This window comes from Mirounga leonina, unplaced genomic scaffold (genome assembly GCF_011800145.1).
Source record: "Mirounga leonina isolate KUSES-001 unplaced genomic scaffold, KU_Mleo_1.0 Mir_168, whole genome shotgun sequence".
In the NCBI taxonomy this organism is placed as follows: Eukaryota; Metazoa; Chordata; class Mammalia; order Carnivora; family Phocidae; genus Mirounga; species Mirounga leonina.
The window spans coordinates 51,446,823-51,461,251 of record NW_023270426.1 but is presented as its reverse complement, the minus strand read 5'-3'; the positions used below and the strand labels follow the sequence as shown (position 1 = coordinate 51,461,251).

The following is a 14,429-nucleotide window of genomic DNA, read 5'->3' as shown; positions in this document are numbered from 1 at the left end:
GCCTAAAAGCAACATAGACCAGAAAGGAACACAGACAATATACGGTAACAGTCACCTTACAGGCAATAAAATGGCACTAAATTCCTATCTTTCAATAGTTACCCTGAATGTAAATGGGCTCAATGCCCCAATCAAAAGACACAGGCTATCAGACTGGATTAAAAAACAAGACCCATCGATATGCTGTCTGCAAGAGACTCATTTTAGAACCAAAGACACCCCCAGATTGAAAGTGAGGGGGTGGAAAACCATTTACCATGCTAATGGACACCAAAAGAAAGCTGGGGTGGCAATATATCAGACAAATTAGATTTTAAACCAAAGACTGTAATACGAGATGAGGAAGGACACTATATCATACTTAAAGGATCTATCCAACAAGAAGATCTAACAATTGTAAATATCTATGCCCCTAACATGGGAGCAGCCAATTATATAAGGCAATTAATAACAAAAGCAAAGAAATACATCAACAACAATACAATAATAGTGGGGGACTTTAACATCCCCCTCACTGAAATGGACAGATCGTCTAAGCAAAAGATCAACAAGGAAATAAAGACTTTAAATGACACACTGGACCAAATGGACTTCACAGACATATTCAGAACATTCCACCCCAAAGCAACGGAATACACATTCTTCTCTAGTGCCCATGGAACATTCTCCAGAATCAATCACATCCTAGGTCATAAATCAGGTCTCAACCGGTACCAAAAGATTGGGATCATTCCCTGCCTATTTTCAGACCACAATGCTTTGAAACTAGAACTCAATCACAAGAGGAAAGTCGGAAAGAACTCAAATACATGGAGGCTAAAGAGCATCCTACTGAAGAATGAATGGGTAAACCAGGAAATTAAAGAATTAAAAAAATACATGGAAACCAATGAAAATGAAAACACAACTATTCCAAATCTTTGGGATGCAGCAAAGGCAGTCCTAAGAGGAAAGTATATAGCAATACAAGCCTTTCTCAAGAAACAAGAAAGGTCTCAAGTACACAACCTAACCCTACACCTAAAGGAGCTGGAGAAAGAACAGCAAATAAAGCCTAAACCCAGCAGGAGAAGAGAAATAATAAAGATCAGAGCAGAAATCAATGAAATAGAAACTAAAAGAACAGTAGAACAGATCAACAAAACTAGGAGATGGTTCTTTGAAAGAATTAACAAGATTGATAAACCCCTGGCCAGACTTATCAAAAAGAGAAGAGAAATGACCCAAATCAACAAAATCATGAATGAAAGAGGAGAGATCACAACCAACACCAAAGAAATACAAACAATTATAAGAACATATTATGAGCAACTCTATGCCAGCAAATTAGATAACCTGGAAGAGATGGATGCATTCCTAGAGATGTATCAACTACCAAAACTGAACCAGGATGAAATAGAAAACCTGAACAGACCTATAACCACTAAGGAAATTGAAGCAGTCATCAAAAATCTCCCAAAAAACAAAAGCCCAGGGCCAGATGGCTTCCCAGGGGAATTCTACCAAACATTTCAAGAAGAATTAATACCTATTCTTCTGAAACTGTTCCAAAAAATAGAAACGGAAGGAAAACTTCCAAACTCATTTTATGAGGCCAGCATTACCTTGATCCCAAAACCAGACAAAGACACCATCAAAAAGGAGAATTACAGACCAATATCCCTGATGAACATGGATGCAAAAATTCTCACCAAAATACTAGCCAATAGGATCCAACAGTACATTAAAAGGATTATTCACCATGACCAAGTGGGATTTATCCCTGGGCTGCAAGGTTGGTTCAACATCCGCAAATCAATGTGATACAATACATTAACAAAAGAAAGAACAAGAATCATATGATCCTCTCAATAGATGCAGAAAAAGCTTTTGACAAAGTACAGCATCCTTTCTTGATCAAAACTCTTCAGAGTATAGGGATCGAGGGTACATACCTCAATATCATAAAAGCCATCTATGAAAAACCTACATTGAATATCATTCTCAATGGGGAAAAACTGAGAGCTTTCCCCCTAAGGTCAGGAACGCGGCAGGGATGTCCACTATCACCACTGCTATTCAACATAGTATTGGAAGTCCTAGCCACAGCAATCAGACAACAAAAAGAAATCAAAGGCATCCAAACTGGCAAAGAAGAAGTCAAACTCTCACTCTTTGCAGATGATATGATACTTTATGTGGAAAACCCAAAAGACTCCACCCCAAAACTGCTAAAACTCATACAGGAATTCAGTAAAGTGGCAGGATATAAAATCAATGCACAGAAGTCAGTGGCATTCCTATACACCAACAACAAGACAGAAGAAAGAGAAATTAAGGAATCGATCCCATTTACAATTGCACCCAAAACCATAAGATACCTAGGAATAAATCTAACCAAAGAGGCAAAGGATCTTTACTCAGAAAACTATAAAATACTCATGAAAGAAATTGAGGAAGACACAAAGAAATGGAAAAACGTTCCATGCTCATGGATTAGAAGAACAAATATTGTGAAGATGTCAATGCTACCTAGAGCAATCTACACATTCAATGCAATCCCCATCAAAATACCATCCACTTTTTTCAAAGAAATGGAACAAATAATCCTAAAATTTGTATGGAACCAGAAAAGACCCCGCGTAGCCAGAGGAATGTTGAAAAAAGAAAAAGCAAAGCCGGCGGCATTACAATTCCGGACTTCAAGCTCTATTACAAAGCTGTCATCATCAAGACAGCATGGTACTGGCACAAAAACAGACACACAGATCAATGGAACAGAATAGAGAGCCCAGAAATGGACCCTCAACTCTATGGTCAACTCATCTTCGACAAAGCAGGAAAGAATGTCCAATGGAACAAAGACAGTCTCTTCAACAAATGGTGTTGGGAAAATTGGATAGCCACATACAGAAGAATGAAACTGGACCATTTCCTTACACCACACACAAAAATAGACTCCAAGTGGTTGAAAGACCTCAATGTGAGACAGGAGTCCATCAAAATCCTAAAGGAGAACACAGGCAGCAACCTCTTTGACCTCAGCTGAAGCAAATTCTTCCTAGAAACATCGCCAAAGGCAAGGGAAGCAAGGGCAAAAATGAAATATTGGGACTTCATCAAGATAAAAAGCTTTTGCAAAGCAAAGGAAACAGTCAACAAAACCAAAAGACAACCGACAGAATGGGAGAAGATATTTGCAAATGACATATCAGATAAAGGGCTAGTATCCAAAATCTATAAAGAACTCATCAAACTCAACACCCAAAGAACAAAGAATCCAATCAAGAAATGGGCAGAAGACATGAACAGACATTTTTCCAAAGAAGACATCCAAACGGCCAACAGACACATGAAAAAGTGCTCAATATCGCTCAGCATCAGGGAAATCCAAATCAAAACCTCAATGAGATACCACCTCACACCAGTCAGAATGGCTAAAATTAACAAGTCAGGAAACGACAGATGTTGGCGGGGATGCGGAGAAAGGGGAACCCTCCTACCCTGTTGGTGGGAATGCAAGCTGGTGCAGCCACTCTGGAAAACTGTATGGAGGTTCCTCAAAAAGTTGAAAATAGAGCTACCATATGATTCAGCAATTGCATTACTGGGTATTTACCCCAAAGATACAAAAGTAGGGATCCGAAGGGGTACGTGCACCCCGATGTTTATAGCAGCAATGTCCACAATAGCCAAACTGTGGAAAGAGCCAAGATGTCCATCAACAGATGAATGGATAAAGAAGATGTGGTATATATATACAATGGAATATTATGCAGCCATCAAAAGGAATGAGATCTTGCCATTTGCAACGACGTGGATGGAACTGGAGGGGATTATGTTGAGTGAAATAAGTCAAACAGAGAAAGACATGTATCATATGATCTCACTGATATGAGGAATTCTTAATCGCAGGAAACAAACTGAGTGTTGTTGGAGTGGTGGGTGGAGTGGGAGGGATGGGGTGGCTGGGTGATAGACACTGGGGAGGGTATGTGCTCTGGTAAGCGCTGTGAATTGTGCAAGACTGTTGAATCTCAGATCTGTACCTCTGAAGCAAATAATGCAATATATGTTAAGAAAAAAAAAAGAAGAAGAAGAAGGTAGCGGGAGGGGAAGAATGAAGCGGGGGAAATCGGAGGGGTGGACGAACCATGAGAGACGATGGACTCTGAAAAACAAACTGAGGGTTCTAGAGGGGAGGGGGGTGGGAGGATGGGTTAGCCTGGTGGTGGGTATTGAGGAGGGCACATTCTGCATGGAGCACTGGGTGTTATGCACAATGAATCATGGAACACTTCATCTAGAACTAATGATGTAATGTATGGGGATTAACATAAGAATAAAAAAAAAAAAAGAAAGGTATATAATGAGTCCTCTGAATCTCCAGGAGGATATAAAGGACTCTGAATATAGCTGTACTCACAGCTATGATTTATAACAGTGAAAGGATACAAAGCAAAACCAGAAAAGGGAAAAGATACAGAAGGTAAAGTCTGGAGGAAACAAAGGGCAAGCTTCCAAGAGGCCTTTCCTGATGGAGTCACACAGGGTGTGCTCAATTTCCCCAGCTGTGAGTTGTGATTACATGTGTGAAATGTCCACCAGAGAAGCACATTAGAGACTCAGCACCTAGGGTTTATACTGGAAGCTGGTCACACAGGCATCTTCTTCCTTACATGTACAAAAATTCCAGCTCCCAGAAACAAGCAAGTAGTTAGTATAAACCATGTTCTCTGCAAAGTTTGGGGAGAGTGAGCCATTCTTATCAGAAAATGCTGGAAACTTTCCCAGATGCCAGTTAAGGGTCAAGCTTGCAGGTAGATCTTTCTAAGGATGGCTGTCTCATCAAGTCTGCTGTGTTAACTTTTATTTTTTTTGCACATCTCTCTTTTTAGTTCTAGTTCTCTTCAAGTATATGTGCTATGTTTATTCACTTTTGTATTCCTTCTAGTTTACTCTTCACTCCTAAATTGATCTTTTTCTTGAATATGCAGTTCATTCTTCGATCCTATCATCTCATTCCATAGCTTTCCTATTTCTCATTCTCATTTGTTCTTTCATCCCCAGCATCATTTTCTTCATGTCTTTTGGCCCATTTTGAAGTAGTAGGTTATAGTTTTCATTTCATTTGTGGGCATCTTTCTGGCATGAATTCATTTTCCGTAAGGACATTATCTGGCTCCATATTGTGTTTCTTCTTATAATAATTTTGTATAAGATTTGAATTTGGTCCTTTTTCTGTTTTTAAGTGAAATTAATTTTCTGGGAGCTTTAGAACACAGGCATTGTTCTGGATAGCTGTTGTAACCTCACACATCTTCTTCTGTTGTTTATGTGTGATGTTCAATTATGGTACTTGACTTTCGCTTTCATTCATAAAAGATTAAATGCATGAGAACTGTCCTTTAACCATAAACAACTAGAAAATTGGACAAATTTATATTAAAAAAAAAAAAAACTGTTGTCAGCTATTAGACATCAGACAGCACAAAACTGTGATCCCTGAGAGAAGAAAAACAAATGAGGTATATTAAGACTGACTCTTTGGAAAGACCAAGGAAACTAGAATTCGTTAGACCGAAAGCCAGAGATGACAGAGCTGCACACAAGAGAGAGATCCAAAGATCTGTGAAAGGATCCCCTCAAGGATTTGGCCAGGTACTGATCCTTAAGGGTGTGGGGGAACCTCCACTGATCAAAGAGCCACAAGAAAACACTAGGTCAAACAATAACCAGGGTTCGTACAGGGCTTAGAATAGTTGGCTCTCTGACCAACTAGAGTGGAAATGCCTCAAAATACATGGGACACTGGGGCGCCTGGGTGGCTCAGTCGGTTAAGCAACTGCCTTCAGCTCAGGTCATGGTCCCAGGGTCCTGGGATCGAGCCCCGCATTGGGCTTCCTGCTCCACGGGAAGCCTGCTTCTCCCTCTCCCACTCCCCCTGCTTGTGTTCCCTCTCTCGCTGTCTCTCTCTGTCAATTAAATAAATAAATAAAATCTTTAGGAAAAAAAAAAATACATGGGACACTGAGTAGAAGCCTCAGAAGAGTTGCTTTAGAAGTGGGAGTAAAATAGCGACAAGGATTTCCCAATCTTGATACTAATAACATTTAAATATATGTGTATATATATGTATATCTATTACATTGAGATATCATTTACATACCACACCATTTATTTGGAATATGCAATTCAATGGTTTCTAGTATATTAACAAGGTTGTGCAGTCATCATCATTATGTAATTTCAGATATTTGCATTACTCGCCCAAAAAACTCTATACCCATTTGCAGTCCACTCTCCACATCCCCCCAACTGAAACTGTTCTTGGAAACCACTGATTGGCTTTCTCTCTCTATGGATTTGCCTATTCTGGATATTTCATACAGTTATGTGTGTGGTCTTTTGTGATGGCTTCTTTAACTTACCATAATATTTTCAAGGTTCATCTATGTTGTACCATGTACCAGTATGTCATTCCTTTTTTATGGTTGAATTATATTCCATTTTATGCATATTCTATATTTTATATATCTATTCACCAATGGATGGACATATGGATTGTTTCCACTTTTCGGCTACTATGAATGATACTGTTATGAACAGTCACATACAAATTTTTGTGTGGACATACATTTTCATTGTGTTGAGTACACATCTAGGAGTGAAATAGTTGGATTATACGGTAAGTCCAAACACTGTGAGGAACTACCACAGTGTTTTCCAAGGTGGTTATAACCATTTTACCCTCCCACTGGCAATGTATGAGGGTTCTAATTTGCCCACATTCACACCAACACCTGTCTGGTTTTTTAAATTATTATTATAGCTATTCTAGTGGGTATGAAGTAGTATCTCACTGTGGCTTTGATTTGAATTTATCTGATGCCTAATGATGCTAAGCATTTTTTTCATGTGCTTATTTGTCATTTGTACAAGTTCTTTGGAGAAATGCCTATTCAGATTCTTTGCCCATTTTTTAATTGGGTTATCTGTCTTTCTACCATTGATTTTTATAAGAGTTCTTCATATATTCTGGACATAGGTCTCTATACAAAGTTTTTCTACTATTCAGTGGGTTGTCTTTTCATTCTCTTGACGGTAGGCTTTGAAGAGCAAGTTTTTCATTGTGAAGTCCAATATTTTCTATTTTTTCTTTTGCCACTTGTGCTTTTGGCATCACAGCTAAGAAACTATTCCCTAATCAAAGGTCATGAAGATTTTTACACTCATGTTTTCTTCTAAGAGCTAATAGTTTCAGCTCTTACATATAGGTCTTCAGTCCACTTTGAGTTATTTTTTATTAGGACATGAGGTAAGGTAATACAAAACTCATTCTTCTGCATAGATAACCAGTTATCCATGAGGACAGGGACAGAACCACAAAAGACACTAGGTCAAACAATAACCAGGGTTCATACAGGGCCTTTTATTGTGGGGAAAAAACAAACAACTATTCTTTCCACCACTGAATGCTTTAACAGCCTTGTTGGAAATCAACCGACAATACGTGTGTAGTTTATTTCTGGACTCTCAATTCTGTTTCACTGATCTGTACGTCTGCCCTTACGCCAGTGCCACACTGTCTCAGCGACTTTTGCCTTGCTGCAAGTTTTCAAATAGGAATGTGAATCTTCTGATTCTGTTATTCTTTTTTCAAAATTGTTACAGCTATTCTTTGGCCCTTGAATTTTCATAAAATTTTAGGATCAGTTTGTCGGTTTCTGCAAAAAAACTAGCTGGGATTTTGGTACAATTACACTGAACCTGTAGATCAGTTTGGGGAATACTGCCATCTTAGTAAGATTAAGTCTGCTGATCCACAAACCTAGGATGCCTTTCCACTTACTCGGGTCTTCTTTTAATTTCTTTCAACAGTGTTCTATAGTTTTCAGAATACAGGTTTTATATTTCTTTCGTTAAATGCATTAAGTATTTTATTCTTTTTGATGCTATTGTAAATGAAATTATTTTCTTACATTTTTGGATTCTTCATTGCAAGGTTATAGACTCAGAGCTGATTCTGATTTTGGTATATTGATCTCACATCCTGCAACCTCATGATCTCATTTTATATGCTTTAATCATCTCTTCCTGGATTCTTAGGATTTTCTATACATAATTCCATGCCATATGAAATTATGCAATAGCAGAGTTTTACTTCTTACTTTACAATTTTACTACATTTTCTTACCTAAATGCCCTGACTAGACTTTCTAGGACAATATGCAACAGAACTGGGAAAACACTGCTTCTTCTTATTCCTGTTCTTAGAGGGGAAGCATTCATTCTTTCCCCCATTAAGTATGATGTTAGGGTCTGAGATTTTCACTGATGGCCATTATCAGGATAAGGACATTCCTTTCTAGCTCTAGTTTGTTGGATGTTTTTATCATGAAACGGAGCTTTAACTGTTGAGATGCCCCTGTAGTTTTTAATCTCTTATTATACTGACACAGTATATTACATTAAATGACTTACAATTTGTTAAACCAAACCTATGGTCCTAGAATAAATCCCATAATCATGATGTATAATCCTTTATATTGTTGGATTCCATTTGCTTGTATTTTTTGAGGATTTTTACGTCCATATTCATGTTAGTCTGTAGTTTCTTCTCTTGTAGTATCTTTATGTGATTTTGGACTACTGAATTTGGGGCTAAATAATTATTTTTTGTAAAGGTATATACTGTGAATTTTAGGATATTCAGCTGCATCTCTGTTCTATGCCCATTAAAGGTCATTAAAATAATAAAATTTACTTTCACTAGTAACTGTAAATACTCTATGTTATCTTTCTGTTACAATAAATTTTCTAAGAAAAAGCTCTTACAGTTCTCCTTGGTGGATTTTGTCATTCTTTTCTAAATTTCCAAAACCTATGTGAAGTTCTGACCACACCAATCTTAATAAAAGTCCTCTGAAATGACAAAAGCACTCATTTCCAACACCAACAAAAATGCCAATTCCTTTAAAACTTCATAAATTTGGGAATCAGGCTAATTCGGTCATAATGATTAATATCCCTCACATTCTATTTATTCTATTATACTATTTTGCTCTGGAATAAACCTACTTAAACTCTCAAGACAAATTTGGAACCTCAGAATCTGACCTAACTAATAAAACCTCACTTAATCCATTCTTACGAATACCTAAAATATGCTAATAACCTAAAATTCTATCATAAAGGCACAAACACCTTTAAGTATTTATTTAAAATGCATATCAAGATTTTTAGGAAATATACAACAGTTTTTGTGAAAGCATTTGCCATACGAGGCAACTAAATTTTTCCCCATTAACACAGCTCTTAAAGTAAATCTAATCATACCTTACGCTGCTGAACTTTTTTAAAGTAATATAACTGAATTCTAAATACACAAGAAGAACATTCTTGTTTTCCAAAGTAATCACTTTGAGCGGGAACATTCTTTTTCCAAAATACAACTGTGGAGTTACTCTTCTGGAATATCTTCAAAGTCGAATCATATAACATCATCACTCACATTTTATGTTTAAGCAAAACAACAGTACCACTTTGATCACCACCTTTATTCATTAATCTTGGTTCCCAAGGACATTTTGGCAATTTCCAATCAAGTCCACGCTCAGAGGATAAAGAATTCCTTCCTTCTTTCCTTTTCTTCCATTAATCCTATATTTACTGACTCCCTGCTTGGTGCTGGGTAAATGTTGGGTGATAGAAACTTATACCATATGACGACCTTTTACTTTGGCTCTCCATCTTTGTCTTTGGCTCTGTGGCAATGAGAAGAGGGGATCACCCAACCAGCAGATCAGACACATACTAAGTCATCAGCAGATTCAGTTCCCTGACCACTGCCCAACACCACCACCAAATACAAAATGAGAAGAGTTCAGCTTCACGTAATTTATCAAGTTAGGTAATTTTAAAATAAACTAGTTTAATTTCAGTATTTAAGTAGTGACTCTTTTACATGTTTCTAACTTCATATAATGGCGTGTACCGTGTGTCCTTCAGTAATTTGATTTCTGGCTCAATATAATGTTAACATAATTCTTTAAATATTGATACATGTAACTCCAGTCCATTTACTTTCATTGCTGTAGGACACTACACTGCATGAATATAACACAATAAATCCACTCTCCTGTTGATAGACATTTAGACTGATTTTAAACAGGACAAAACTGCTTCCAGAGAAATGATATTCTATTCTATCCTAAATACTATGCACACCAAAAAGACATTACAGAAAGATTCCCAAGAGACCTACCTTTCTTGCACCCTCCCCAACAACCTCAAACCAATACAACCTCTTTGTGCCCCAATTCATATTCGACCATTTTAGTGAGAAAGCTCCTATCTGCAGAATAGGAAGAAGCTTACTTACCAAGGATCAAAATGATAAAGGTTAATTCTTCACAGAGCCAAAGCCAAGGGGCTGGTGAAGGTGAAATACAGAAAGGCAAGAAAATTCTCCCACTACCTTTTATTATTCCACTGGTTTTTAAATTAATTTTCCTAGAATAGCAATTGCGAGTTTTAAATCTCCACAAAGTTTATCACTCTTTTAAAAGTGGCTGGCTCAGACGGTTAAGCGGCCGACTCTTGATTTAGGCTCAGGACATAATCTCAGGGTCCTGGGATCAAGTCCCACATCATGCTCAGAGGGAGTCCGCTTGAGGATTCACTATTCTCTCTCTCCTCCCTCTGCCCCTCCCCACTGCTTGTGCTCTGAAATAAATAAATCTTAAAAAAACAAAAAAAACTATTCTATCATTAGTAGGTGAACTTATCTGAGTACAGTACTTACCAAACTCAATTTAAGAATTGCTTTTATAGACTGAATTATGGAGAGAATGAAGTACACTCTAAGGCTAGATGTATTATATTCAGTCATATGGTTTAATATTGACAGAGTAGAAAACAGAAGACGACTTTTTGTCCACCAATAATCAAAGAAAAAGGCAGTAATGTCAAATTTCTCAGATGTTCTTATTTCTAAATGAATGCATGTGAACTTTAAGCCAAAAGAAAAACAGGATATTTTTTTAAAGGGAATGTTTTTAATATAACTCTACCCCTTTTTTTTATTTTTGAGAAATCACTTACTTGGGCTTGGAAAGCACCTTTTCCAAGTTAAATTCTTTGAGGTATCTTATTATGGCAGCCAAAGAGCAAATCACAGCCTTCTCCAAGTTAATGATGCCAGAAAAACTTTGAGAAGCTAAAAAACAGAATATATAGTTTCATTAAAGTTATTGCTCACCATTATTAAAAACAAACTTTAACTGAAATTTAGTTTATGATTATTGAAATAATAATTTAGACAATACCTCCTAAAATTGCCGTTTGGAAAAATGTAGAAGATTACAAGTACCTAGGTCATGGAAAAATGGGGATTTTCTGATGGTGAAATAAACCTTTTTTAGAGAGCAACTTTTTCTTTTTTTTTTTTTAATTTTTATTTATTTATTTATTTGACAGAGACAGCTAAAGCAGGAACACAAGCAGGGGTAGTGGGAGAGGGAGAAGCAGGCCTCCCGCTGAGCAGGAAGCCCAATGCGGGGCTCGATCCCAGGACCCTGGGATATTAACCTGAGCCAAAGGCAGACACTTAACAACTGAGCCACCCAGGCGCCCCAGAGAGCAACTTTTTCAAAATATAAAATGCCCATCCCCTTTGATCCAGAAATACTCTAAAATGCATGTCAAAGATGTGTGTACAAGGAAGTGAGCTAAAAGATCTTTTGTAATAGTAAAATCTACAGACAACCTAACTGAACATCAGGAGCGTAACAGCTCAATAAATTTTGGTAAGTCCAGATTATTATGCATCTACTAACAACAATGCCTTACAGCTATTTGTACAACTATCCATAATATACTGCTGAGTGAGGGTGAAAAAAAAGTTGTACAATCATTCTTATCTCTCAGCAGGAAGATTGCTTACCATCTGGTCTCCCAGCTTCATTCCTGTGCCCTACAGGGTATTCTCAACACAGCAGCCAAAAGAATCCTTTTAAAAATGTACATCAGACCATTAGACTACTTTGCTTATAAAAACCCTCTAACACCCACAACTCACTGAGAGAAGCGGCTCAAGCCCTGACAGGGGTCTGTAAGGCCCCACAACCTGCCTTCCACCTTCCCGAACTCACCTCCTCGGATTCTCTCCCTTACTTTGTCCTAGCACCCAGGCTCCTTTTATTCCTTAAACCTACCAGGCACTTAGATATGTTGTACTTCTGGCGTCTCTGCCTAAAACACTGTTCCTTCACCTGGGTGTATGGCTTTACCCCTACACTCCTTCAGGCTTCATTCAAACCTTTGCTCACGTGCCACGTTCTCCGGGAGGCCTTACTTCACCACCCTATTCAAAAGTGCTCCCTCTTCCCTGCCTTATTTTCTTCATAATACTTACCACTTTCAAACACACTAACTTATTTTATTGTATATATCTTCCCCTTAGAATGTGAACTCCAGAAGAGCAGAAATTTTTGTCTTTTTTTATCCCTTATTGTATGTGTGATGCCTTGCATAATAGGCAGCCAGTAAAAATTAGTTGAAAGAATAAATCCAAGGTATATGAAATATACAGAATTATATATGTATACTTATATGTATGGATTTGTACCTATAAAAATTCTTAAAGATTTGGGGGGAGGGACTTTTTTTCTTTATGCACATCTATGTTTGGACCTTTTTTTGCAACAGTCATTTATTACTTTCAGAAATAAAAAAATTATAAAATATTCTCTCCACATCAGTAATACCAAGTACATTAATTTCTATTGCAGTATTTTATCCATTAGGCCACTGGGGCTTCACTCTATTGCAGTTTTTTATAAAACCAAGGTGTGAAGAAAGAGCTAACAAAACTCTTCTCCCTTCTGAGAATTTCACCTTTAACTTTCTAGCTCTGTTCCCCAGGAAACCTGATGAAAATGAAGCACATTGTTATGAGGTAACATTGTATATGGTAAGAATGACCTGAAACCAGTAAATTGCATCCGGACTAAGAAGAATTATAAACCCCTGACTGTAGAAATGTTGGCCTTCTCTGAGTACAGGGACCCTGAAGCTGGCATGGCATGAAGCTTCTAGGCCTGGGTAGGCCCTGACGAGTATCTCCTGTCTTTGCAGCTAAACTGTCACTTGGCATGGGGTAGGGATGGGGGGGAAGGGGTTTGCACAACAACTTAAGCTCTCAATGGCTCTATGGGGCGACAAACCCTGTGGAGGACTACTCCCACTAACAGGAACAAGTGCTGCCTACTGGCAAGCTGGTTTCCTATCCCATACGCTTCTAAGTGAATGTGACGTCAGAAGAGGCTTATGGTAGTTGTCTTTACTTGAGCATAAGACAACAATCCCTTGGTGATACCGCAGACTGTGTCAGAATGGGTTACCCTCTCAGACACTCAATTCAGTTTGACACCATGAGATTAAAAGAGTTGGGGAGAGAAATGCTAACAAGACATTGGTGCCTGTGGGGGAGCCAAGGGAAGACTGATTTATCTACGGTCTAATGGTGAAAACCTTACAGCATGTGGTAAGATATAAAAATGAACCTTAACAGAATAAGCTGGACTAGAAGGAAGTAGGGGTATAGACCAAGTAAAGCACTGATACCTGGCTGACAACATGCAGATTAGACAAATAATGGTTACTTAACATAGTAATACTCTGTCATTAATGTTCTGGTATTTAAATTGTGGCAATCAACCTAACGAAATACTAGCCTTTATCAGGAGATTTATCTCAATACTCTATAAAATGGCAAGGAAAATAATGGGCCATTTTTTAAGAGAAGCAAAAAGAAGGTTGGCCAGTATCTCCTTACAGTCCAATGAATATGTCAAAAACATTAAGTTACTAAATGGTCATAGCTACAAAGGAAGAAGCTGTAGGGGTGTTTTTGATGAGTGCAAGAAAAGTGAACTCTTGCTTCTATTTCTGCCAGTTATTTATTGATAACTGCCTAGTTTTTTCATTAAATTGGAAGTCAAACTTGCACCTTTATCCAAATCTCAACTCAGTTAAATTGGAGGACATTGAGGCTAACACATACGAAATATTTACCTTGGACGTCAAGTGCATCTTTTGCATAAAACTCCGTAACTGCCTGGAAAGCATGGCTGTATTCAAAGTACATGTCATCCATCCTTTCTACTCGAATTCTGTCATCCTGCACACTGAAAGAAAAAAACGAAAATTTCAAAGATAATTATTCACAATCTTGAACTATCTATATTTAGGCCTTGGCCTGACCAAAAAAAGAAATTCATTCTTTATTCTCCCCCAAGTTGAAAAAAAAGAGAGAAAGATCTAAAGTTTCCCTGTCAAAAGGCCCCATTTCATAAAATATAATTACAATTTTCACCACTGGTACTTTATATCAAGTAGTACACTGTGATTATCAAGAACTCACTGAAACTAAGGTCAATTACTTT

At 37.6% G+C, this 14,429-nt stretch overlaps 1 protein-coding gene across 3 annotated transcripts in view; it reads right to left on the bottom strand.

Annotated features, from left to right (window-relative positions):
* The window catches only part of MSH3 (mutS homolog 3), a 185,146-nt gene that overhangs the window by 122,057 nt on the left and 48,660 nt on the right, over positions 1-14,429 (bottom strand). For all 3 annotated transcript variants that reach the window (XM_035014749.1, XM_035014750.1, XM_035014751.1), the window contains 2 exons: positions 14,059-14,171; positions 11,086-11,200 (listed from right to left, as the gene is read on the bottom strand). In XM_035014749.1, the coding sequence (XP_034870640.1) occupies positions 11,086-11,200; positions 14,059-14,171 (228 nt within the window). The remainder of the gene's footprint in view (positions 1-11,085; positions 11,201-14,058; positions 14,172-14,429) is intronic.